The sequence below is a fragment of the Hakea prostrata genome, chromosome 5, assembly GCF_041222555.1.
Source record: "Hakea prostrata isolate BN-2017 chromosome 5, UWA_Hpros_2, whole genome shotgun sequence".
Taxonomy (NCBI): Eukaryota; Viridiplantae; Streptophyta; class Magnoliopsida; order Proteales; family Proteaceae; genus Hakea; species Hakea prostrata.
In genome coordinates this window covers 49,326,178-49,351,933 of record NC_142604.1, presented here as the reverse complement: position 1 = coordinate 49,351,933, position 25,756 = coordinate 49,326,178, and the positions used below count along the sequence as shown (strand labels likewise).

The 25,756-nt window shown below is 40.2% G+C and overlaps 2 protein-coding genes and 1 pseudogene across 2 annotated transcripts; 2 read left to right on the top strand and 1 right to left on the bottom strand.

The window, feature by feature from the left end:
• The first annotated feature begins 1,047 nt into the window (after positions 1 to 1,047).
• LOC149016330 (uncharacterized) lies at positions 1,048 to 1,437 on the top strand. The gene has a single exon (XM_089156730.1). It carries the CDS (start codon positions 1,048 to 1,050, stop codon positions 1,435 to 1,437), a length of 390 nt encoding a protein of 129 aa, XP_089012856.1.
• Positions 1,438 to 5,378: 3,941 nt separating this feature from the next.
• LOC149016329 (uncharacterized) lies at positions 5,379 to 6,149 on the bottom strand. Its single transcript, XM_089156729.1, has one exon. It carries the CDS (start codon positions 6,147 to 6,149, stop codon positions 5,379 to 5,381), a length of 771 nt encoding a protein of 256 aa, XP_089012855.1.
• A 9,959-nt stretch (positions 6,150 to 16,108) lies between these two features.
• Positions 16,109 to 18,769, top strand: LOC149016328 (wall-associated receptor kinase 5 pseudogene; annotated as a pseudogene).
• The last annotated feature ends 6,987 nt before the right edge of the window (positions 18,770 to 25,756 follow it).

Genomic DNA, 25,756 nt, shown 5'->3' with positions numbered 1-25,756 from the left:
CGTTATTCAATTAAGCTCTACAACTAGCCAGAGCTCTATGGCGATCCATTGCTAACTAAACCTTTGAAAGTTGCTTCCCTACCGCTAAGTCAACCCACATATGACATCTATTTTCCAGGAATCTAAAGGTTGATCAATTTTTGGACACATCATTTGGTGCCGTTTGTGGGAAACACAATAGAAAGCCATGTAGACACCAAATCTACGATTTAGAGGCATCAAAGTCAGAATTTCCAACTTCCTTTGGATAGAAATCTTGCTCTCCCAAAGGGAAATCATATTCGAGAAGGAGAACTCCACGAAGAAGAAGAAATAGTAGGAGGAGCTTGTTTGAATGACCCAAACGGTGAGATCCAGATGATTCCGGTCATTCAGGAGCAGATAAATCAAAGCCAACAAAAATGAATCAACTGCAGGCTCAATTTCTCGAGATGCAGGCAATGCTCCGAACGATGGCTAGACGTCTGGGAACCCTAAGAAACCCGAACCCCCATGATCGTGAGGAAGCAAGAAGGCAAACCCGAAGGACTGAAAGGAGAAATTCTCCAGCAAGAGGATGTTCTCCCCGTAGAGAAAGAAACCCAACTGAGGGCCAAAACTTTCCTCAACCATTGGAAAGAAACTTAAGGCCTCAAGAAGTAGAGGGTGAACGGTTGGAAATAAGAAGAACATGCGAGTTACCAAGAAGCGACGATCCTGAGGTTCGGGATTGGTCTTAAGGAAGCCGAATGGGAACCCTAACCAAGATCGAGAGAGGGAGTACGAATGCACACTGCGCAACATCTCAAAGGTCGAACAAAGACAATGTTCGGATAACAAACACTCGGGCGGTACAGATTGATCGAGAATTGGCGATATAAAAATCAGAAGTAGGGACAACTCACGAAGGGCAAGCGGACAAATGACATATACTCAATCATCATAAATACTCCTTTCATTGAGGTGATAGCAACGTACGAATTCCCCCAAAATTTCAGGCTCCCAACCTTCTCTTCGCTCGATGGATGTGGGGATCCAATAGCCCATATGAGTTACTACCAACAAACAATGGTAGTAGTTGGGAATTTGGATGAGATCTTATGCAGAGTGTCTGGGTCTTCACTAACGGGAGCGGCTTATAAGTGGTTCTTGATCCTACCGTCAGGAAAGATAGCTGATTTTGATGAGCTTGTTCAAAAGTTCATCGATTGGTTCCAAAGTGGAATACATACTAAAAAGACCGAAAAGAATCTATTCAATGTCAAGCAAGCAAAGAACGAGTCTATTCGGGATTATTTGCAGAGGTTCAACAAAGCAACCATGGAGATTGAGGTCCTTGATGAACAAGTGGCCAAGACAACACTTTTTACTGGTCTTTCGAAAAGGCGACTCTTAGAATTGTTACTGCCGGACATGACATCCCCCTATGCTGAACTTGTCCAAAGATGCCAAAAGTAGGCAGAAGTAACGGAAATCCTTGACGCTCAGCAAGGAGAGGTGAAGGCAGCTAACAAGGAGCAGAAAGTTTCAGAAAAAGGCCAAGGCTCGAGAGTGCAGAACAACAATCGGGGAAACAAAGGACGATCGGGATGGAGACAATGCTCACCTAATCGTGCTGAGTATACTTCCTTGAATGCCCGACGACCATAGTACCTAATGCAAATTAAGGATCAAGATATCTTGAGATGGCCACCCAAGACAGCATCCAAGCTTGAAGAGAAAAATATAAACAAATATAGTCGTTTCCATAGAGATTATGGACACTACACCAATGAGTTTAGACTTTTGAAGGGGGGTATTGAAAGGTTAATATCCTAGGGGCATCTGGACAATTATATAAAGCATTGTGACTATGATCAAGAAAGAAGAACAATGGGAGAAAAGAAGAGAGAACGATCAAGAAGCAGAGACCATCGACCTAAAGCTTCCAACTCAAAGAAAGGGAAGGAGATAAAAGGGATCAGTCGTTCCCCAATCCTCACAATATTCGAAGGACCAACTACTGAGGAAAGCATCGTGTTTAGTGAGGAAGATGAAAGAGGCATATGTGCTCCGCATGGCGGTGTGATCGTGATCAAAATGGATATTGGCCATCGGGAGGTACATCGAGTGTTGGTAGATACAAGATCATCAGTAGATATTTTGTCTTATGAGGCATATCAAAAGTTAAAGATGGAGGAAGACTTGCTGAAGCCAACCTCGACCCACCTAAGTGGTTTTGCTCGATCCTTGACCGTGGCTGAAGGGTCGATATAGCTGGGTCTAACAATTGGAACTTTTCCAAAGGAGACCACCATTCGAGTGAACTTCCTAGTTGTTCAGGAACTCCCTACATATAACGTCATACTCGGGAGGCCATCCCTCACTAAGTTGGGAGTTGTAGTGTCAACCAAGCACATGAAGATCACATCTCTGACCAGCAACGGTGTTGGAGAGGTAACTTCTTATCAGAAAACCTATAGACAATGTTATGTTTCATATCTTAAAGATAAAGAAGGACCAAGGAAGGCTATGGCCTTACCGATCGAGGTTCATGATGATTGGAGAAGGAGATAATGCAAAGACTCAAACCTGTTGAAAAACTAGAGAATCCAATTGGATCCTTCTGAGGAGGAGAAAACACCCTTCATTAGGTCAGAGCAATCTAAAGACTTCATGAAAGAATTGAAAAAGTTCCTTTGGAAAAATGCGGATGTATTCGCATGGTCAGGCAGACACCTGTTGGGAATAGATCAAAGCATTGCAGAGCACAAGCTATGGATCAACCCAAAGGCCAAGCCAGTAATCCAAAAGAGATGGAACTTCTTGATCGAGAAGCATGAGGTGATAAGAACCGAAGTGGAAAAGCTAAAGGGTTCGGGATTCATCGAACCGATTGATTGCCCAACTTGGCTAGCCAATGTTGTAATGGTCAAAAAAGCAAACGGAAAGTGGAGGATGTGTACCGACTACACCGACCTAAACAAAGCGTGCTTGAAGGATTGCTACCCTCTACCCCGAATTGATCTCCTCATCGATACAATAGCTGGTTATGAGACTCTAAGTTTCATAGATGCATACTCGGAGTACAACCAAATTCTAATGAACAAGGAAGATGAGAAATTCACTGCATTCATGATCGACCGAGAAAGTTCTACTACAAGGTTATGCTATTCAAGTTGAAGAATGTTGGAGCAACATATCATAGAGCTGTGAACAAGATCTTCAAGGACTTGATTGGGAGAAATATGGAGGTGTACGTGGAGGATATACTCGTGAAAAGACTTCAACGTTTGAGTCATTTTGCAGACTTGGCAAAAGTTACTTTTTGTACTTAGGAAATATCAGATGAAACTCAACCCAAAGAACTGCGCCTTTTGAGTATTGTTAAGAAAATTCCTAGGATTCATGGTGTCCCAGAGAGGAATTGAGGCAAACCCAACCAAGATCTAGGACCTAATTGATATGGAGCCTCCAAAGACAGTTCGGGATGTGTAATGTTTAACGGGACGAGTAGCAGCTCTGAACAAATTTATTTCACAGTTAGGAGAACGATGTTTACCATTCTTCAAAGCTTTGAAGGATATGAGGGGCACCAAAGAGGCACGATGGACGGAGGAGTGCCAAAAGATGTTCGAGAACCTGAAATAAATGTTGGGAGAGCCACCTTTGTTATCCCGACCAGAGAAAGGTGAAACTCTAGACTTTTATTTAGCATCTTCAGCTTTTATAGGGAGTAAAATCCTTATTCGGGAAAAATATAAGAAATAATGGCTAATCTACTATGCCAATCACATGCTCCTTGATGCAGAAACCAAATATACAGAGATCGAGAAGCAAGCCTTGTCTCTCATGATGGCAATAAGAAAGTTAATGCCTTATTTCTACGCACACCCGATGGAGATATTAACTACTTTCCTTTGAAGAAAGTACTTTATAAGCAAGATCTTTCGGGGAGGATGGTGGCATGGCCCGTAGAGCTTGGCGAATACCAAGTAGATTTTAAGCCCCGAACAACTCATAAAAGCATAGGCCTTAGCTGATTTTGTGGTAAAAACCACAACTCTTGTAGAAAAAGTGACCAAACAGATAACCCCGACAATGTGGGACATTTACATAGATGGTTCAAGTAACAAACAAGGAGCTGGAGTTTTGCTGAAGAGCCTAGAAGGATTCAACATTCGGTATGCCTTGAAGTTCGGGTTCGAAGCAAACAATAATGTAGTCAAGTATGAAGCCTTCTTGGCGGGCCTTTGGTTAGCCAGATCCTAAGGCCAGTACACATTCGACACTTCCCGTTTGCCTTTTTAACCCCCCACAACGTTGGCTAACCAAGTTGGAGATTCAATTTGTTCAATGAATCCTGAACTCTTTAGCTTTTCTACTTTAGTTTTTATTGCCTCATGCTTCTCAATGGAGAAGTTCCTTCTCCTTTGAATGACAGGCTTGGCCTTCAATTCTATCCATAATTTGTGCTATGCAACACTTCAATCTAATCCTGACATGTCTGTCACTGACCATGCAACCTATAATATTTCGAAGGAACTTTTTCAATTCTTCCTTAAAGTCTGCAGATTGTTCTGACCCAATGAAGGTTGCTTTCTCCTCCTTGGAAAGATCCAATTGGATTCTCTCCAACTTTTCCACATGTTCGGGTCTTTGTATGATCTCCTCGTCTTGATCATCATGAACCTCAATTGGCATGATTGTAGCCTTCCTTGGTCCAGCTTTGTCTTTTAAATAAGTTACCTCTCCAATGCCATTGCTTGTCAAAAATTTTATCTTCATGTGCTTGGTTGACACCAATACTCTCAGCTTAGTGAGGGATGGCCTACCTAGTATGACGTTGTATGCAAGGAGTTCTCGAACAACCAAGAAATTTACTTGAATAGTTATCTCCTTTGAAAAAGTATCAACTATCAAATCTAGCTGCATCAATCCCTTAGCCACGGTTGACAATCCAACAAATCCATATAAATGAGTTGAGTTCACCAAATCCTCTTCCATCTTCAATTTTTGATACGTCTCATAAGACAAGAGATCTGCTAATGACCATGTGTCTACCAGCACTCGGTGTACCTCCCAACGGCCAATCTCTACATTTATCACGATCACATTGTCATGTGGAGCACACACACCTTTTTCATCTTCCTCGCTGAACATGATGGTTTCCTCGAGAATCAGTCTCTTTATTTTCTTCACAACCTCTCCCGATCCTACAAACTTTGATTTTGCCTTCAGTCTTCTGAGGGATCCGGGTTTTGATCATCCAAATATGGTGATGACCGGAGACCGACTAGACCCTGCAATCTCCTTTCCTTTCTTTGAGTTGGAAGCCTCAGGCCTATGGTCTCTGCTTCCCAATCTTTCTCGTCTTTTTTGACCAGTTGTTCTTCTTTCTCGATAGTCTTCTCTACTCTTTATATAATTTCCAAATGCCTTTGGGATATTAGCCTTTCAATATCTGCCTTCAAGTGCTTGCATTCATTGGTGTAATGTCCATAATCCCTATAGCAACGACAATACTTGTTAATGTTTCTTTCTTCAGGCTTAGATTCCATCTTGGGTGGCCATCTCAAGATATCTTGATCCTTAATTTGCATCAGAATCTCCGAGCATTGGGCATTCAACGGAGTGTACTCAGTATGGTTGGGTGAGTGTTGTCTCCATCCCGGTCGTCCCTTGTTTCCACGATCATTGTTTTGTGCTTTCAAGCCTTGGGCTTTTTTCAAAACTTCCTGCTCTTTATTTGCTGCCTTCACCTCCCCTTGCCAAGCATCAAAGATTTTTGTTACTCTTGCTTGCTTTTGGCATCTTTGAACAAGCTCAACATATGTGGTTGGCATGTCCTGCAATAACAACTCTAAGAGTCGTTTGTTGGAAAGACCAGTAAAGAGGGCTGTTTTGGCCACATGTTTATCAAGATTCTTGATCTCCTTGGTTGCTTTATTGAATCTTTGAAGATAGTCTCGAATAGACTCATTGTTTTCTAGTTTTACAGTGAAAAGAGTCTCTTCGATTTTCTTAGTTTGTATTCCACTATGGAATTGACCAATAAATTTCCAAGCAAGCTCATCGAAATCAGCTATCTTTCCTGATGGTAGGTTCAAAAACCACTTCTGTGTTGCTCCCGTTAGTGAGGACCTAAACACTTTGCTTAAAATCTCGTCCGAGTTGCCAGCAACTGCCATTGTTTGCTAGTAGTAACTCATATGGACCATTGGATCCCCACATCCATCGAACAAAGAGAAGGCTGGGAACCTAAAATTATGAGGGAATTCATACTTGGCTATGGCATCAACAAAAGGGGTCTTTCTAATGATTGAGTATATATCATCTGATTTCTTGCCCTTCATGAGCTATCCCAATTTCTGATTTATATCTACCAGCTTCTGATCAATTTGTACTTATCTAGTGTTTGGCGTTCAAACGCCATCTTTATCCCATCGTTGAGATGTTGTTGAGTGTATTTGTACTCCTCTCTTGATCCTTGTTAGAGTCCCCATTCAACTTCCTTGCGATCAATCTTGCAATTCTGGTTCTTTTCTTCTTGGTAACTCTCGTGTCCTTCTCATTCCTAAATGTTCTCCATATTCTTCCTGCAGCCTTAGGTTTCTTTCTAATGGTTGACGGAAGTTCTGGCCTTCAGTCGGGTTCCTTTCCCTTAGCGGAGAATGTGCCCTTACTGGAAAATTTCTCCTTTCAATCCTCCGGGCTTGCCTTCTTTTGCTTCCTCATGATCATGAAGATTTGGGTTCCTTGGGACTCCCAGACGCCTGGCCATCATTCGGAGCATGTTCTGCATCTCAAGAAACTGAATCTGCATTTGGTTCATTTGTTGCTAGCTTTGATTCATTTGCTCCTGAATGACTAGAATCATCTAGATCTCTCCGTTTGGATCATTTAGATGGGCTCCTCCAGCCAACTCCTCTTCTTCTTGCTATTCACCCTCACGAACACTTCCACTCTAGGGGAGCAAGATTTCCATCCAAAGGAGGTTGAAATTTCTGATTTTGATGCCTTTGAATTGTAGACCTAGTGTCTACCATGGCTTTTTGAAGTGTTTCCCACAAACGACACCAAATGATGCGTCCAAAAATTTATCAATCCTTAATGCTTTCCTATAAAACAAGGTTAGATGTGGGCCGACTCCACGGTCGGGAAGCCACCTCCGAAGGTTAAGTCAATAATGGATCACTACAAAGCTCTGGCTAGTTGTAGAGTTTAATTGAATGACGGTAATGGAGGGAAACAATTCAGGTACCTCTAATTTGTGTGATACAATAATACATATAGAATTCACCTCTTATTATCGATTCGTTGGATTCATTCATGATCTTTTTTTTTTTTTTTTTTTTTTTTTTTTTTTTTTTTTTTTGTTTGTTCTTCGCTCTCTTTCCCCCCCCCTTCCTTCCCTTTCTTCTCCCTTCTTCCTCCTTCCTCCTCCTCCCCCCCCCCCCCCCCCCCTCCCCCCCCCCCCGCTGCCTTGCCCCTTTTCTTTTTTTTTTTTTTTTTTTTTTTTTTTTTTCTTTTCTTTTTTTTTTTTTTTTTTTTTTTTTTTTTCCCTTTTTTTTGTTTGTTTGGAATTTATTAATTTGATTTAATTAAATGCCCAATATTGAACTCACTATTAGGCGGTTCAAATAGGTTTATATTTTGGTAACCACCGCATTAGTGAGTGCGAGTTTCATCCACCTCTCGCTCCATCTCTCTCTCCCTCTCTCTTAGAATCGGGCTTAGATTTTCTTCTTTGATAGTATTTGATCTTCATTCCATTAATCCACGGCATTTGGGTTGTGGATATCTTCCCTTCCCCGTGATTGAGGAATCTCCCGTATCTTTGGTGGTGGACGGGCGTGGTCTACTTCCGTGTGAATACTTAAGTAAGGAGCGATCGGTAAATTTTTTCCCATCAATTAATTGAATTGAATTACTTTTGATGTATTACCAACATTGGTATCGTAGCCATTGGTTCCCACGTTTATTGTTCCTCCCCATTGTTTAATTTTATTGTATGGATCCAATGGGAGGATCAAGGGTTTAATACGAAACCCATGGGAGAATTAATAGGGTTTTTGGAAACCTTTTAATTTTGATTCGATCCAGTGGGAGATCCTTGTGGATTTCCCTAATGGAGATTTGCATGAATTGATAATCCATGATGAGAATTTTTGTTTAAAATTTATTGTTGGATTTTTTTCATGTGTTTTTGGATGATTTTTGAGTGAAACGTGTTTTCCGTTTTTTCCGTTCAAGAAAATTGAAAATCGCCATTTTTGGGTCATCGCTGTGACGGCGCCCTCGCGTCCGTTCCGTCCCTCCTTCGTCCCTTTCGAGTGGTCCGGACCCGCGAATTTCCGTCCGGGAGCGGTCATCCGTCCTGGGCCGCGGTCTGTTGGGTCTCGCTGCCGACGGTTTCCTCTGGCGCGGTCATCCGTCTGGGCATGGCGTGGAATTCTTGGGGCGGTGGCGTCCGTCTGGGAGATGGATTTTTTGGAATTGGTCTCGTCCGTTCGAATGTGTTTCTAACTTATCGGACACCAATGGCCCGCGGTCTGTGTGATGTTTGGGCATTGAGGGCCTGTTGGGGCCTAGTGGGAGCTAATGAGGTAGAGTGTTCTGTGAACCACCTCATGCTTTAACATGATTGCATGTTTTATTTTAATAAAACTATTTTTTTATTTATGGGTCTATCAATCATGTTTCTTGCACGTAATGAAGTTAGTGTATAAGTCTATGTGGGTTTGCATGAGAATTTGATTGAATGTTTTTTTAGCATCTCTTTTGGTTTAAGTGCTTATCCCATAGGTTGACTATGCTAGTGTGATTTTTGTTGCATGAGTTGTGTTTTATGCTATATTTATTGAACTCATTCTTGTATGTAATATCTCTAGAAAATGGCTGCTACCAAGAGCATTGTTGCTGACCTCACTAAAGGAGATAAGTCGAATGAGAGGATTATGACCTCCGGCACCGAAAGGTGCAATATCTCCGAGGCGGATATGCTGAGACCATAAACCGGACCATGAACCCACCCGAGGAAGGTACCACCGCACGATCGCGGGACCTTGATATATACAATGCTTGGAAGAGGAAAGGCCGGGCCGGGATTACAATCCCGAGCTCCATGAGGATGACCCGATGCTTCGTTATGGAGCATGGGCTGCAAAGTCTTTGTGGGAGGCTGTGAAGTTCCGTGGAGGGACTTCCACCACAAGAGGCCGCCAGCTCGGACTCACTTTTGCGGTTATAAGATGCGCCAGGGTCACACCATGAGGCGATATAACCATCATGTCTAACATGATTAGTGAGTTGAGCGCATGTGGGCGCCGAAGACCGATGAGGAGCAAGTCTCCGCAGTCATCGTGTCATTGCCAAAGACTTGGGAGCATATGAAGATCTTCTTGACTCATGCCGATGAGGTCAAGACTTTCGATCAAGCCGCCAGCACCTTGAGCTTGATGAGGATCGGATGTTGGCCGATACCCCTCAACGATGTATTTGCTGCTGAAGCTAGCACTAGTAGGGTGCGGCTTCGCGCAAAAGCTCAACCTCGCGGTCCAAGCAAGTAACCGGGTGGAACAAAACAAGAGTGGGCCCGCGTTCAGGGGACTAGTGCGGCAGAAATCGCTTTGATTTGCTTCAGTGCCGAAGCCCGGTCATTTTGCTCGTGATTGCACCGGCAGAGGTATGTCTGTGTGTTATACCTCATCTTGTTATGTAACAAGTTCTACTATGCTTGCTGAACTAAATCCTTTGTGGATTGTTGATTCAGGCGACAAAACACATAACAAGGGAACGCTCGAGCTTCGTGGAATCCGTCGTATTCCAAGAGGAAGCAAAAGGATACGATGGGACAGCTCGCGTGGAGGTTCATGGCATGGCACATGCAAATTAGTTTTGCGAGGTGGCCGCGTTGTTACTCCATGATGTGTTGTATGCTCCGATATTCGGCAAATCTTGTTTCGTTATTTATCTTTTAAGACATGGTTTTAGAATTGTATTTGAAAACAATTCTTTGGTTTTGTATCTGGGTGATCAGTTTATGGTTATGGTTTTCTTGATAATGGTTTCATTGTATTGGATACAATTGATTATTCATTTAATTCTAGTAATGTTTTTGTTTGCCAAAATACTGTGTGTATTGATTCTAATTTGTGGCATGCTAGACTAGGACATATTGGCTTAGATAGGATGAACAGGTTGGCAAGAGAAGGTCTCTTAGGCCAAGGTTCACTATCTCGATTTGCCAACTCGTGAGTCATGTCTAGCAGAAAGCAACTAGAAAACCATTTAAAAGGCTTTGAGAGCCTCTTTTCCTTTAGAACTTATCCATTCGGATGTGTGTGGACCCATGAATGTGCATACTAGAAAGGACAGTCTTATTTCATCACATTCATAGATGACTATACAAGGTATGGTCACATTTATCTAATTTCTCATAAGTCGAAGCTCTAGAATGTTTTAAGAAATTCATGAGCTTGGTTGAGAATCGCTTAGATAAAGGATTAAAACTCTTAGAACGGATAGAGGAAGAGAGTATCTCTCCGATATGTTCAAAGGGTTATGTGACGAAGGGGATATCTAGACAACTTACTATTCCAAGGACTCCACAAGAAATGGGGTTGCTGAGAGGAGGAATAGAGCCTTGCTAGACATGGTGAGATCCATGATGGCGCAGGCAAATCTACCCATCTCTTATTGGGGAGATGCTTTGCCGATCGCGGCCTATATCCTCAACAGAGTTCCAACCAAATCGGTTCCTTCCACACCATATGAGTTGTGGACCGGAAGGAAGCCAAATTTGAGTTACTTGCGCCATGGGGATGTGCAGATATGTTCACTCTACTTCTCACCAATATGGAAAGCTTGGACCCAAAGGAAGAAAGTGTATCTTTGTGAGATATTCGAACCCTCAAAGGGCCATGTCTTCATTGGACTAGATGAGAGTGAGAGGAGAACGGAACTTGAGTCTAGGGATGCAACATTCTTGGAGAATGATTTTCCATCTCTTTCAGAGTTAACAAAGAATCATCGGAATTCTTTGAGATACAAGATAGTGGTCTTGTCACTCCGGGATTCAGATTCGGATAATGAACCCGGGGTTCATCCGAAGATCCTAGTGGGAGTGGGAGTGCAGATGTGATAGCTACCTTAGACGGTGAGCAATCTGACATGCACTTGCGCCGTAGTGGGCGCGGGCTAGTTCCTCGTCGACGTTTCGACATAGAGGATGAAGCCTACATGGTAACTCCCGAAGAGATCGACCGTGAGATGATTTCGTCGATGAGCTTGAACCAAAGAGCGTGCAAGAAGCTCTTGCGGGGTCAAGCTCAAAGGAATGGTTAAAAGCAATAAAGGAAGAGTTGGAGTCGATGAAAGTTAATCATGTCCTGGGACTTGGTTGACTTGCCGCCAGCCGAAAGGTGATTGGGAACAAGTGGGTTCTCAAGATCAAAAGAAAGGCGGATGGATCTATTGAGAGATTCAAGGCTCGTTTAGTGGCTAAGGGCTACACCCAACGAGAGGGCGTTGATTATGAGGAAACTTTTCCCCGTGGTTAGGTTTGCCTCACTTCGCCTCATACTAGCCATTGTTGCTCGATGGACTTGGAGCTTTATCGGATGGATGTAAAACGCTTTTCTCAATGGAGAACTTGAGGAAGAGATCTATATGGATCAACCTCAAGGCTTTGAAGCACATGGACTTGAGCGCAAAGTGTGCAAGCTTAAGAAGTCCATATATGGCTTAAAGCAAGCATCTAGACGGGAATGTGCGCTTCCACCAAGCTATGATGGAAAATGGTTTTTCCATGCTTGAGGAAGACCACCGTGTTTACACCAAGAGATCCGATAATAATTATGTCATTCGACACCGTCGTGATGACATACTTATGGCTAGCAATAGCAGGAGCTATTGGAAACCATTAAGAAATGGTTGTCCTCCGTATTTGATATGAAGGACATGGGTGAAGCAAGCTATGTGCTTGGTGTCAAGATTGTCGAAATAGGCAAAAGAGATTACCGGGTTTATCTCAAGAGACCTATATTGACAATGTCTTGACGAGATACCGATGCACAACCGCAAACCAATTGATACTCCGGGAGAAGGGTTTGCATTTGAGCCTTGATATGGGTCCTAAGACTCCAGAGGAGAAAACCAAGATGGAAAGAGTTCCATTTTCCCGTGCGGGTAGCCTTATGTCGCTATGATGTGTACTAGGCCGGATATTTGTTATGTAGTGGGTTTGGTTAGTCGATACCAATCAAACCCGGCATAGAGCACTGGAAAGCGTCAGGGATATTGAGATATCTCGAGGAACGAGTAACTACATGTTGTGTTACCAAGGATTGATTTGCGCTAGTTGGCTATAGTGTGCCAACTGGGCTGGAGACATCGATGAGTGCAAATCAACCTCTGGATATGCTTTCTTGCTGAATGGCGGGCCATTTCGTGGTGTGCAAGAGCAGCTTGTATATCCCTCTCACCATGGGCGGTTGTGGCATGCTCACTGCGGTTCAAGAGGCTGTTTGGTTGAGGAGATTCCTTCGACATCGGGATTGTGATGACATCCAAAGAGGCTGCCCTTGTCTCCGTGATAGTCGGTAGCTCTTAGCTATGTCAAGGACTCCAAGTATCATGGGAAGACCAAACATATACAGTTGAGATATCACTTTGTTAGAGACATTACATCAAGAAAGAAAGTTGTACTTAAGCACATATCTACTAGTTTGATGGTAGCCGACCCTCTTACCAAACCTATAGCCAAGGATGTTTTTATTTCTCATGTAAAATCCTTGGGCTTGCGAGTTGTGACTTATTTTTGTACCGAGACTTTCTTATTAATGAGTAATATGAGTTCATTCCAGCATTTTTTATTCACTTTCCGTGTGATTGTGTTTTGCTAGCATAAAACAAGATATGTCAATAGGCAAGAGAATGGCTCACTCACACGAGCATTCGCCTCTCGCGCCTTGGAGGCGAGCGAGATGAGCGTTGTGAATGACTTTGTGTAGGTCAATTCATAATCATGATGTCGCCTTGATTTGGAATCAAGATGAGTTTCTCTATTGTGAAGAGAATCGACATGAATATTCCCACTATTCATGTTGCCTATAGGAGCTGGTGCAGTACTTTATGTGCGCTAGGGTGGCGACAATAAAGAAACTCGTTGCGCAGAGGTTGCGACTAGACTAGCCCGTATGGTGTTGAGATGGACATACATTCTATTGTAGATAGAATGCTCCACCATAGCACGTATATCATACTATGTGTGCTTGCGATCTTGGAAATGAGAGGATGGATCCCCGCTCCTCTCATTGTGTGAGTCCCGGACCTTATGGTCCATTAGTGTTCTTAGTGACTTTCGACGACATCATGAACGAGGGTTGATGTGGCTACTTTGGGGTGTTACCTATGGTCATGATTGATTCGACCTAAAGGGGCACTCCAAAGGAGTCAATCCTAAGTATAGTGATGGTCTCGGGGCAAAGGAAAGGTTTTATTCACGCTCCCTAAAAGTGTTTCTGGCGCCAACTATATGTGTTCGAGTGAACATTTTAAGGACAAGAAGGTGATCTCTCGAGGGATCGGATACCTTTAGTCCGGTGGTTTGAATAAACCTAGGACACCGTGTTATACTAATGCTTATTTGATTTGTTTCTATGAGTGATGTGCCATTTTGGCCTTCGGAGGTTTCTGTTTGGGGCTCCGCGTGCATATATCACCGGTCGCACAACCCATTTTGCCGTATGTTGTGGATATTAGTGTCCGGACACGTGGTCTATGTATCTGGGATCTGGTGAAGAGATCAATATATATATGTATATCGGATATGCATGTGTGTCCTGGGACACGAGGTCTATGTTCCGGATACATAGCGAGAGATTGAATGTGTATATCCGGGATATACAAGTGTGTCCGGGACACATTGAAGTTAACACTTGCCCTTGTGCGTGGGAGCTGTTGGAATTTATTAACTTGATTAATAAATTAAATGCCCAAGGGCAATATTGGAAACTCACTATTAGGGCGGTTCAAATGGTTATATATTTGGTAACCACCGCATTAGTGGTAAGACGGGTAATTCAATCGCACGGCGAATCTCCGAGACGGCGGCTCCATCTCTCTCCCTCTCTCTTAGAATCGCAGCTTAGATTTTCTTCTTTGATAGTATTTGATCTTCATTCCATTAATCCACGGCATTTGGGTTGTGGATATCATTCCCTTTCCCTGTGATTGAGGAATCTCGCCGGTAAATCTTTGGTGGTGGCGGGCGTGGATCTAGACTTCCGCTGTGAATACTTAAAGTAAAGGAAAGCGCATTCAGGTAAGAAATTTTTTCCCCATCAATTAATTGAATTGAATTACTTTTGATGTATTACCAACACTTTGGAATTGAATTCACCGTTTTCTCTTATTGGGCAATTTTTTTTTTTTTTTTTAAGACTCTTATTGGGCATGTTTACAGCTTTGTTAATTTAATAATAGTACTAGTTCCTATTGAATCATGACTCAAATGGTTTATGACCTAGTCTTGTCGTTTTTAAATTAGACTTAGTCTACACGACTCAAAATTTTGATTTGACTTGGATGTTTCACAATGGTTAAAACTTGCTTTTCTTGATCCAATGTATGTTTATAAACTTGAAAGTGGTGATTCAAGCTGCCTTTCAATTATCATGGTGTTTCATTTGATAATATTTAGTGATGTAAATATATTATTTGATAATAAGTGTGGAAACTTAAAAATCTCAATTACCAATCATGGAGAATGATGGATTGTTTTGAGAAGTTAAGTATTGATATTTCATACATAACACAATAATTTTTTATTTCTATTATTTTTATTATTTTAAAAAAAAATCTTCAATTGAGTGTCTAAACATTAATTTTCACCTATGAAAAGAGAGCATTGGAGGGAAATTTTCAAAAAATATTGAAGGGAAAACTTCAAAAAATTGCTTTGCCTCTGAATGGGTTTTTATGGTCCCATAAATCGAGTCCTTAAACAAAAGAAAAGCATAACCATTTTTAAAAAAAAAAAACCAAAAGGAAAAGGAAAAGGAAAAGTCTTTTATTCGGCTCCAAGTTTCGATATTGAATATTGTATTATTCATATGATTTTAAGCGACACTATTTCATATTGTGTATTGTATCGTACAATCAATACATTTTTATGCAATTAATATCTACTTTTAAGATAAATAAATAAGAAAGAGAGATGTACGATAAGTATTGCATCGGTTGTGCCGTATCATTTCACGGAATAATTTAAAACTTTGCTTTCTCTCCACTATAATTGTTGTTGTGTGACAGTGTGAGAGCCGGAGTCAAGTTCAGAAGTCTGGTTTTACAAGAAAAGACTAGAAATTAAAGATATAAGTGTTGGAAACTTTTGTGGATTATTTCTGTATTTTTCTTGCCATGGTGGTGTCGGCAACCAAATTCCTTTTGATTTTTCTTTTCAATTTTAATATAATATAATATAATCACCGAATAATTAGCCAACTTTAATTATTTTTTTTAATCACAGAATATATTTACTCAACTTTTGTTTTTTTAACCAATTGAACCTTGTCCATGACACATGATCGTCGGTCTGGAGTTGAGATTTTGACCAAAACGTCTGTGGTACTAATTATTCAATGGAAGAACATATGATATGATGATATGAAAGGTCAGAAATACTTATTCAACTTTTGGTTTTTTTTTCAACGTTATAACAAAAAAAACCTTCTAATGACATGAAAGCTCCATGGTTATCTATAATTTCTTGGATAAGAAAATGGGATGTGAATCGAAAGTTCTCTAGGGGGACGAAATTTATACGAAACTAAGGATAGGATGTGTTTGTCAACGTTTTCCTTTAAATTTTTGTATTAAATATATTTTTGTGCTTAGAATAAGCTGTTTTGAAATGGGTGTGTTTCATACATGTTTTGATTTTTGTATAAATTAATTTTTTTATATATATATAGTTTTTTATTTTTGAAATGGTTGAGTGAAATATTTTTTTTCAAGAATGTCACCAAACCCATTCTAAATTGCCTTGCTCATTTTTGTAATTGATTTAGCAGAAGCAGTGGAGAACTAGCACCCGGTTTAAGCCAGAACAGGATTTGGTTTAAGCATTTCTGTAAAAGATCAGATGGAAATCATAAGCTTAGCCATCGTTCTGAATCTTTTGGTGTTGTTGCTATTTCTTTTTTCATTGGTAGAAATAGCCACCGCAGTTCCACCGCCAATAGCCTTGCCGGGTTGCGTTAGAAAATGTGGAGATGTAGACATACCCTACCCTTTTGGCATCGGGAAAGGTTGCTTTAGAGATTTTGAATACGAAATCATATGTGAGGACCGTAATGGTACCCTCAAACCCTACCATTATTCCAGGAATGAGGTTCTTGAGATATCACCTTCAGAAGCTCATATGGTTTTGCGTTACCCAGAGGTTTCTTATGAATGCTTCGATAGTAGAGGAAACCGAATAGACGCCGACCTATACGAATATGGTGTGGGAGATTCATTCAGGTTATCAGTCACCCGCAATAAGCTCATAGGCATAGGTTGCAACACGGTTGCCTTGTTAATTTCATCTTTTGTTGGTAGTGAAAATTTCACTACTGGGTGCATGTCATATTGTGATAAGTTGGATATTGTGGTCAGTGGGTCTTGTTTGGGGATTGGTTGCTGCCAGACCTCAATACCTTTGGGTCTGAGACTACTTTCTGTGAGTATTGACCATCAAGTTAAAAATAGTTCGAATTGGAAGTTCAACCCTTGCAGTTTTGCCTTCGTAGGTGATTATGAATCCTTCACCTTTAACTCATCACAACTTTCAACAAAGGAATTTAACACATCAAAGATCTCACTTGTGTTGGACTGGGCGATTAGCAATAAGACATGCGGGCCAAACAGCTATCCCTCTAATTCAACCAATGCCCCTGGCTACAATTGTACCTGCAATGGTGGTTTTGAAGGCAACCCTTATCTCCCTCATCAAGGATGCCAAGGTAAGTATCTTATCTTTTCTTGAGTCCTTAGTTTGTTGTTGTCAGTCATTCATCTAGTCTTCGTTACAGTAGCTAACAGCTTTTCGTTATTCTTGTGATGTGGTAATGGTTTTGATGAAGACATAAAATGAGTGTGAAAATGCTGACACTAACAACTGAGATACGAATGCTCTATGTAATAACACCTATGGGAACTATACCTGCCAATGTCGAGAAGGCTACCTTGGCGATGGTACGTTACGTGGTACTGGCTGTACTAAAGACATGAAAAGCATTTGGGTGATAGAAATCGTTGCAGGTAATTTTTTTTTAATTTTCTTGCACGGTTCTTTTATGAAATCCACATTTGCAAAGTAATACTTTTATCAGATAAGCTCAGCATGTAGGCCACCCAACTGTTTGATTTAATTACTAATTTATCGAGTAAACTCGGATTCATTTTTCAATTTACCATGACCTGAATTGGAAAATGTAAGAGATTCAAATCGTAAAATACCTAAGGAGGAAAGAGAGCCAATCAAAAGACCTGTTATTGCATTCAATCCCAATCCAAAATGGGTTATTATTTGTTTATAAATCCTCAAATGTTAAAGATTACTTATATATATCTAAATCTGACTTTATGCATGTAGGTACCGGTGCAGGTTTCCTGGGTTTATCTGCCTTTGTTTGGGTTTTGTACTGGGCAATTCAAAGAAAACATAGACAAAGAGAAAAATTCTTCAACCAAAATGGAGGTCAATTATTGCAGCAACAAATTGCTTCAAAGAAAGGGGGAAAAGATATTGCCAAAATTTTCTCTAGTAAAGCATTAAAGAAGGCAACTAATAACTTCCATGAGAGTCACATAATTGGCGAAGGTGGGTTTGGTAGAGTTTATAAGGGTACCTTATCAAGTGGCAAAGTAGTTGCCATTAAGAAATCAAAAATTGTGGACAGAGGACAGATTATACAGTTTATAAATGAGGTTGATATCCTCTCTCAAATCAATCATAGGCATGTGGTGAAGCTTATTGGGTTGTTGCTTAGATATTGAGGTTCCATTATTGGTTTATGAATTCATTTCTAATGGAACCCTCTCTGAACATATCCATAAGAAGAATCAAACACCTAGTCTTTCATGGGGAAATCGTTTAAGAATTGCTGCAGAAACAGCCGATGCTCTAGCGTATTTGCACTCTTCTCATGCAATACCTATCTTTCATAGAGATGTCAAGTCTTCAAATATATTACTGGATGATAAATATAGGGCTAAGGTATCTGATTTTGGAGCTTCTAGATTGGTTCCTTTGGATGAAACTCAAAAGATGACACAGATTCAAGGGACTCATGGATACTTAGACCCAGAATGTCTTTCTACAGGCCAGCTAACTGATAAAAGTGATGTTTATAGTTTTGGAGTTGTTCTATTAGAGCTTTTGATTGGAAATAAACCACTTTTATTTGAAAAATCTGGGGAATGTACAACACTAGTGTCATATTTTTTGTCTTCAATAAAAGATGGGAATCTTTTTCATATTATTGATGATAGAATTGATGCAAAGAGAGAACAATTATTGGCAGTCGCTGAACTTGCAAGAGATTGCCTAAAGGATAAAATGGAAGATAGGCCAACAATGAAGGAAGTTGCAAAAGAGCTTGATTCTTTGAAGATGTTCTACGAACAATCTTCAGCACAACATAATCAAGAGACTGAACCTTTTCTAGGTGAACCATCGACAAGTCCTACTGATGCAATTGTTGAAATAGAGATGAGTCATAGTGTAACTGATTATGAATTCAGCTTAGTGGCAAGGTAATCTTTTATTCACACAACATTAAACTCTATATTTATGGATTTTTAGTCAATTTATTCTTGGATTTCTTCTATGTGCAAGTGAGAGAAAGGCAAGTGGCAAGGTAATCTTTTATTGACATAGCATTATACTCTATGTTTACGGATTTTCGGTATCAATTTATTCTTGGATTTCTTCTATGTACAGGTGAGAGAAAGGCAAGTGCTAGTGAAATTCACCAAAGGTGTGTCCCACTTGATGGATTATATCCGGAGGCCTAATCTGTGTTGTTGTACGATTGAACATAACATTTCTCGATCATATATTAAGGAGTTCGTTGATTTGATAAAAACCAACACTGCGTAATTAAGTTGTCATAATTTTTTATTTTGATTATTTTAAATAAAATTACAAATTAGATTGAAGTATCCATATGACTGTGATAATCAAATATGTTCTAATCCTCAAACTATATATCTCTATTCGACATGAAAAGAAAATTGGCTTCACTGTTTCGTTTTTGAAACTATCATGCTTCCCTATTTCCTCAACATCTCCATCAGTCCCTCCTTTGCCTCCCCTCCACCTTTTCTTCATAGTTAATTCAAAAGTGAAAACATAAGTAATTGACTCAAGTAGGCCATGAACTCCTCATCAAATTGGTTGGGTCAACTATGGCTACATATGCTGGGTCCATTTCTCTCCCTTGTGGTGTGGTTGATAAAATCAAGAAGGATTTATCTAATTTTTATTGGGGTGGACCCAATGAAGGAATGAAGGCATGAAATGCCTTGGATTTCATTGAAAAGGTTGTATAAATCTAAGGAACAAAGTGGATTGGGTTTTTGAGACATTCATTTGCATAATCAGGCTGTCCGGCTCGCTTTACCTGTAAAGGGGGCTAGAGGCTTTGGGAAAATCCTAATAGTTGTTGGGGCAATTTCATTAAGTCAATTTATTTCCCCAGCTCTTTTCCTGGAGGCCCATAAAGGATCTTTGTCATCGTGGACTTGATAAATTATATTGAAGGGGAGGGAAGTTTTAAAACTAGGCCTGATTACCAGAATTGCCAATGAGTTCAATACTCAAATTTGGAAAAGCAAGTGGGCACCGATTTGCTCGGACTTGGGATGATAGCAACTGGTGACGTGAGTTTGAAGGATGTTATTTTTTAGTCTAATTTTTTTAAGTTGGTGAATCTCCTTTGCAATGCTCCAAGCATTGGAAAAATTACATATAAACCCCATGTGTTTGCAATCACTTACATCTACCACCCTTAGAAAAGAAAAGGAAAAAAATCAATTATGGATGCTCCCTACCATTAATAATTGAAAGTTGAAAATGAACAGCTCTGCGAAAGTAGTAAAGGTACATTTGTAATTGATTTTTTTCAGAGATAATAGATGTAATTAATTGGAAACACTAGGGTCTATATGTAATTTGCCCTCGAGGTGGTGGCTATTGTGGAGGACTGTAAGGCTTTTCTTTAGTATTCTTCGTGTTGGTCAATTTCATATATTTCTAGAGAATCCAATGGCATTGCTGATTCTTTAGCTAGATAGACTATCTTTTGGCAAATAAGATATATTGGTCTTCTGTCACTCTATGACTTCTTGATGCTTGTGATTGTGCTCTCTTGTCGTTTTTCGCAATAGATTTGCTTTCAACCGGAAAACGGAAGGAAAAAAAATTTGTAATCATTTTTCGGCCCTTCCATGTGTTAAGTCATGGACCCCATCCATAAGATTTAGGTTTTCTCTTTCTATTTTATTAAAATTAGAATATATATCATGGAAACTGGATTCACTGAATGCAATTGCAAAGCTTAGAATCCATCTGAATTGTGGATGGATTGTAGAACCCCTATCAAGAAAAAGAGAGAACCAGTTCTATAATCGAACTTCCTAATAAGTTCATCATACTCAATACTGCCAACAATAATTATAAAACCCAAAAGATATTTTTGAAACAATCCATTAACTATCGCATAAAAGACAACCGGATTACTTCATGATATTTAAGGTTCTAATCGGATGCATGATTAGTTTTCTTTTGTGGTACATTATGGTAGCATATTGCTTCTTGATATGGTACGCTACACCCCCATGCAAGGCTGGTAGTTTTTTGGCATTTGTCGCACTCAATCTCTCTCTCTTACAAGTTGAGATCGAGGATTATGATTGCCACATACTCCTAAGTTTAGATCCACCATTCTGATGAACAAAGAATTGTGCTCTCCTCACATTTCACCACATGTTTAAAGGTGAGACCCACCTTTGCCCACTGATATTAAGGAGCACGATCCTCTAGCTTTACACGTAGAAGATCCCAACTCTTTTAAAGGCATAACTGTAAGTCCAAGGGGAGTTTTTCTCTTTCTATTCACCCACTACTCCTACTGATGAACTTATACACAATAACAATGTGTGCTATTTGTTCTTTGATTTGATCTTTCAAGAACTACCAGCAACTAGCACTGAGAGCTCCAGTGTCTCAGTGGAGTGAGCTCTCTTTCTCTCTGCTTCTGAAGAACCGAGAGCTACAAAAGAGTTGGATAGGGCAGTTGGGAGAGAGATGGGTTGAAGAGAAAAACATGCCACAGCTACCACAGCTAACACCTCACCAAGCTCACGAAGATTGCGATATTGCCTGTTATAATATTAGAGAGACAAAGTACAAGTTAGTCAATGGACTATAGGGAAGGACCCAAGTCACCCAACACTGTGGGAAACACCGGAGAAACATGGGTTCCTTTAGAACTTGCCAAGTGATATGCAACCCCAGGACTTGGATATGAATGATGTTTATGATCTCTCTACACTTAAAAAGATACCTCTTGTCACCATGGCTAAACCTCGACTTTCCATGATTCCATCTCATCTCTATGGTAGTTGATATTATTTTAATTCCAATAACCTCCTGCCCATGTAAATTTACACAACCACTAGCTACACACAATAAGGTAGCTAGTGCCGTAAACTTCACCACCTTCACCAACTTGGCTTGCGTGTGGGTTGATCGCAACAATGTTCTTGGTGCTTCAGTCATGGTTTGATTCTAATCTTTCATCGAGAGCAGGGGCACAAGGCCTTAGGAGTCTAGATTGATAATTTTCACACACCAAATTTCACTCTTCAATTAGGATTTGAGAACTACGTAATAAAACTAGTGGATGAGAAGACGATTGATTATAGTCACCGAGAACAGAAGTGAAGACGAACTCTTTGACCTTCTCCTTGGTTTTCAATTTTCTCCCTATCCATCATCTTCTCAACGAAGGAGATGGAACATTCCACATCGGCACTCCATGCCATTTTATACATATACTAGTTTTTATTGTCTTCCTTTAATCAAAATCAGATTGCTCCTCCTAACACAGATGTCTTAAGCCTCTGTTTCACATTGCAGAGCCACCTCAAACAACATTCTCAACAAGAATACACCCACATCTACGGTACCACATTAAGTTTTCTTAGACCTTTGTAAGATCAATATGATAGGTGAAGTTCTCCTCCATATATCATATGGGGCTGCAATTAGGGTAAGGTTGGGTTCCAGCTTTTAAAACACCCTAACCTTGATCCTAAGTATTGTAGCATTACCCTAAGCCTAACTAGGCCAACACAGAATCAAGCACTCAACCCTAACCACTCCTACTCTGATCCAAGACCACCCTCAATCAATGCTGACCCATCCTCGGGCCAAAAAATATTTAGCCCAAACCTTGTTCAAGCTTAAGATAGGCCAAGGTGGGTTTAGGTCATCAAGGCCAAACTTACACCCATTAGTGTGCATCAGATCAATGTAAAACTCTTGCAAGTCTCACGTCACAAGACGAAGCAAACCAACATGAACTCTGTAACGCTAGCAGCAGAATTAAGAAAAATAATTTTAAATCCACATAAATAGCTACAAAACAAGAGGGAGCGGCAAGTTCTAATACTCCATATTGGCAATGTCTTTGAATAGGCGCACATTTCGAAATAAAATGTGATTGGCCTGACATTGTGGTATTTGGTTACTCATACTGGCGACAAACAAATATACTAGCTCTATTCATAATCTCTTTCAAGATAAAAGGCTGAAGCTTAAGTTTGTTCTAGATATGTTATTGAACATGGACAGTAGTATGTCAAATTACCCAGTTCTCTCAGCTAATTTCATGTTCTTCCATCATCTTCACAAAGATATTTCTGGGCAGTAGATCACATCATCAAAATAAAGGAACGATTCTCATAGGAATATAATTTTTTGATGCTCCTATTTGATTCTTAATATGAAAGTTGCAGTAAGTAGACACAAAATCTAAGCACAACAATGGATGTACAAGCACTGAAAAGCAATGCAGCTCACTGTATTATTTAATCAAGAACCTATTCTGGTTTGGGCATCACAAAAAGAGGGGGGGGTGTTGGAGTGAGGAAGCAAAACAAATTTAAAAAAGCGATAGTCTAAAAGAAAGAGCTAGATATCGGGCAAGGAAGGTGGTGGACAGGGAAGTTTCAGATCTTAGAAGCTAGCCCCATACCAAAGTCAATCCCAGAACCACCCCAACTATTTGAGAAATCACTTCCATAGCAACAAAGGAAGAAAAATGAAATTACTCTTGCAAGAATTATGGATTAGAAGATAAAGTTTGCCACTGGCCAAGGAATATGATGCACAGAGAATTTTCAGATAAAAGAAGCTAGTCCATCACCAACAACATCAGTCACCTCCCAGTATTTGGGTAATTACTTTTTAACATCCCGGGGAGAGTGGGATTGGGTTGGGTTTAGGGGTGGTTTCGAATCATTAACTTACGGAGAGCCCGAGATCCTCTGCCTTCACCAAATAGATACAAAGGAAAATTTTAAATGACCAAGCAGATGACAGACAAGCAAACACAACAAAACTACACAACACCAGTTGTTAGTCAACTTAGATATTCGCATAACCAGTCATAACGCACCTACAGCGTGGTGTCTGAGGAATCATAATATATCACAGCCTTACATCCCAATTTGTGGAGAGGCTCTTTTCGAACATGAACTTGTGACTATGTCACAATGTAGCAACCTCAATGTTGCACTGCCATTCCCAACCTCACAATTTTTTAATCTTAAATACCACACAATATCTATTGCAAATTAAACCCAACTAAGCATCCAAACATGCTTTACACACCAAATCCTAACAAGTTTGTCCACCACTTGCCTCAAACCTAGAGAGAGAGAGACAGAGACAGAGACAGAGACAGAGAGAGAATATTGCAGTGGACCTCACTAAGTAAAACTTCATGACATTGACTAGCAAAACATCTCCAGCCAGTGGCTATTTGCACAATTTATGTCATAAGCTGCCCTATTGCACCTAACACAGTCTAAAGAAAAGGGTTGCAACAGATAAGAAAGAATTTATGTTGTCATCTTATATGAAAGATGGTGTTATTTTTCCCTTTCTACTTCCACTGGAGCTAGATTTCCAATCCTGCAGCATACACAGATAAAACATCTGTAACACAAGGAAAAACTTCAGCAAGGATCACTTCCATCACCATTTTTCCAGTTTTTGGGTGCATCACCAAAGTTTTTGTCACCTCCTGAGAATGTTGCTTGTGAGTTTGTGATTTTCATTGCATTTCAAAATCTAGTAGAACTATCACAAAAATTCCTATAGGGCATATACAGTATGGTAGACTCCCAGCACCAGTCTGGGGAGGGTCATAGTGTATGCAACCTCACTCCTGCCTCATGGAGAGGTTGTTTCTTGACTCAAATCCACAACTACTAGGTCGCAATTGAAAAATCCCATTGCTCCAGGTAGGTCACTATATTCCAATAAAGCTCCAAACCTAAATAGAAAAAGAAGGTAACATTTTACCTGTTCTATCATCCAATTACTGCCATGCACCTCTGAAAAGCAATGACCCACAACATGAAGTCAGCCTTATCGCAACAATATGGATTCAGTTACCGGATACTTGCCCTAGAATCAACTCAATTCAAGGTCAGCTCATAACCCATCATTCCAAGTTTTTTAAAAGTTCACTTCTGGCCCCTTCAACAATTTCAAGATCAGACTCAACAAAGATTCATATCAGAGACTCTTTCATTAAGAAAATTTTCTTAATCATTAGCCAGCCATTTCAAAACTTGAATACGATATCCATTAGAAATATTCTAAACATAATCTTATTGATTTTCTTTCACATTCTCAATTCATTAATACCACCAAGACACGGTGTAATTCAGCATTTATTTGAAGTGCGCTGATCTATCTTAAGAGAATAGACTTGCAAGTCGCTAAAAGAATAAGCCATATTCTATAAACCAATGAGGAAGACTCCACTCCACAAGTTCTAAACTACTTAGAACGTTGAAAAACAAGTGACGCTGATTACACAACACAATGAAATCCTGTTCCACAGGAATACTACCTAGTGTAAGACTATTAACCTAACTAATGTGATAGGCCCACAAAAGCAAGACTTGTGGAGGAAGGGAGGTTAACATAACAAACTGCTGCGAATGAGGGACAAAAAGGGGTGAAGTTATTAGGAAGGGGTATGGGTTATTTTGTGCGAGTTTTGGGCAGCCTGTGGCTTTATTTCCCTATTTTCTTGCTCTGTAATTGTTACTGAGTTCATCCATGATTATTACATAAATACAAACTTAGTCCAAATAGGAGGCTCCTATCAAATTGGTACCAAAGCCTCTTCAATCCGAGGAAGAAAGATGGAAATTGGATCATCCATGTTTTCCGATAAAGGGCGCATGGATGGCTTGCAAAAACTATACTTTTTGGTTGGGAACATCAGATTGAGTATGAAGATCAGTTGGGTGTAGCTCTCCAACACCTGGAAGGAGAAGCCTCGGAGTGGGTCTATCATAAAAGCTGGCCAAAATTTAACTTGTCAAGCTTCAAGGAAGCTCCAAAACTTAATTCAAATGTTGAACAAGCTGCTGAAGTACTGAGAGAGAGAGAGAGAGAGAAGACACAGGAATTGAGCAGGTTTGACGGTATTTATTA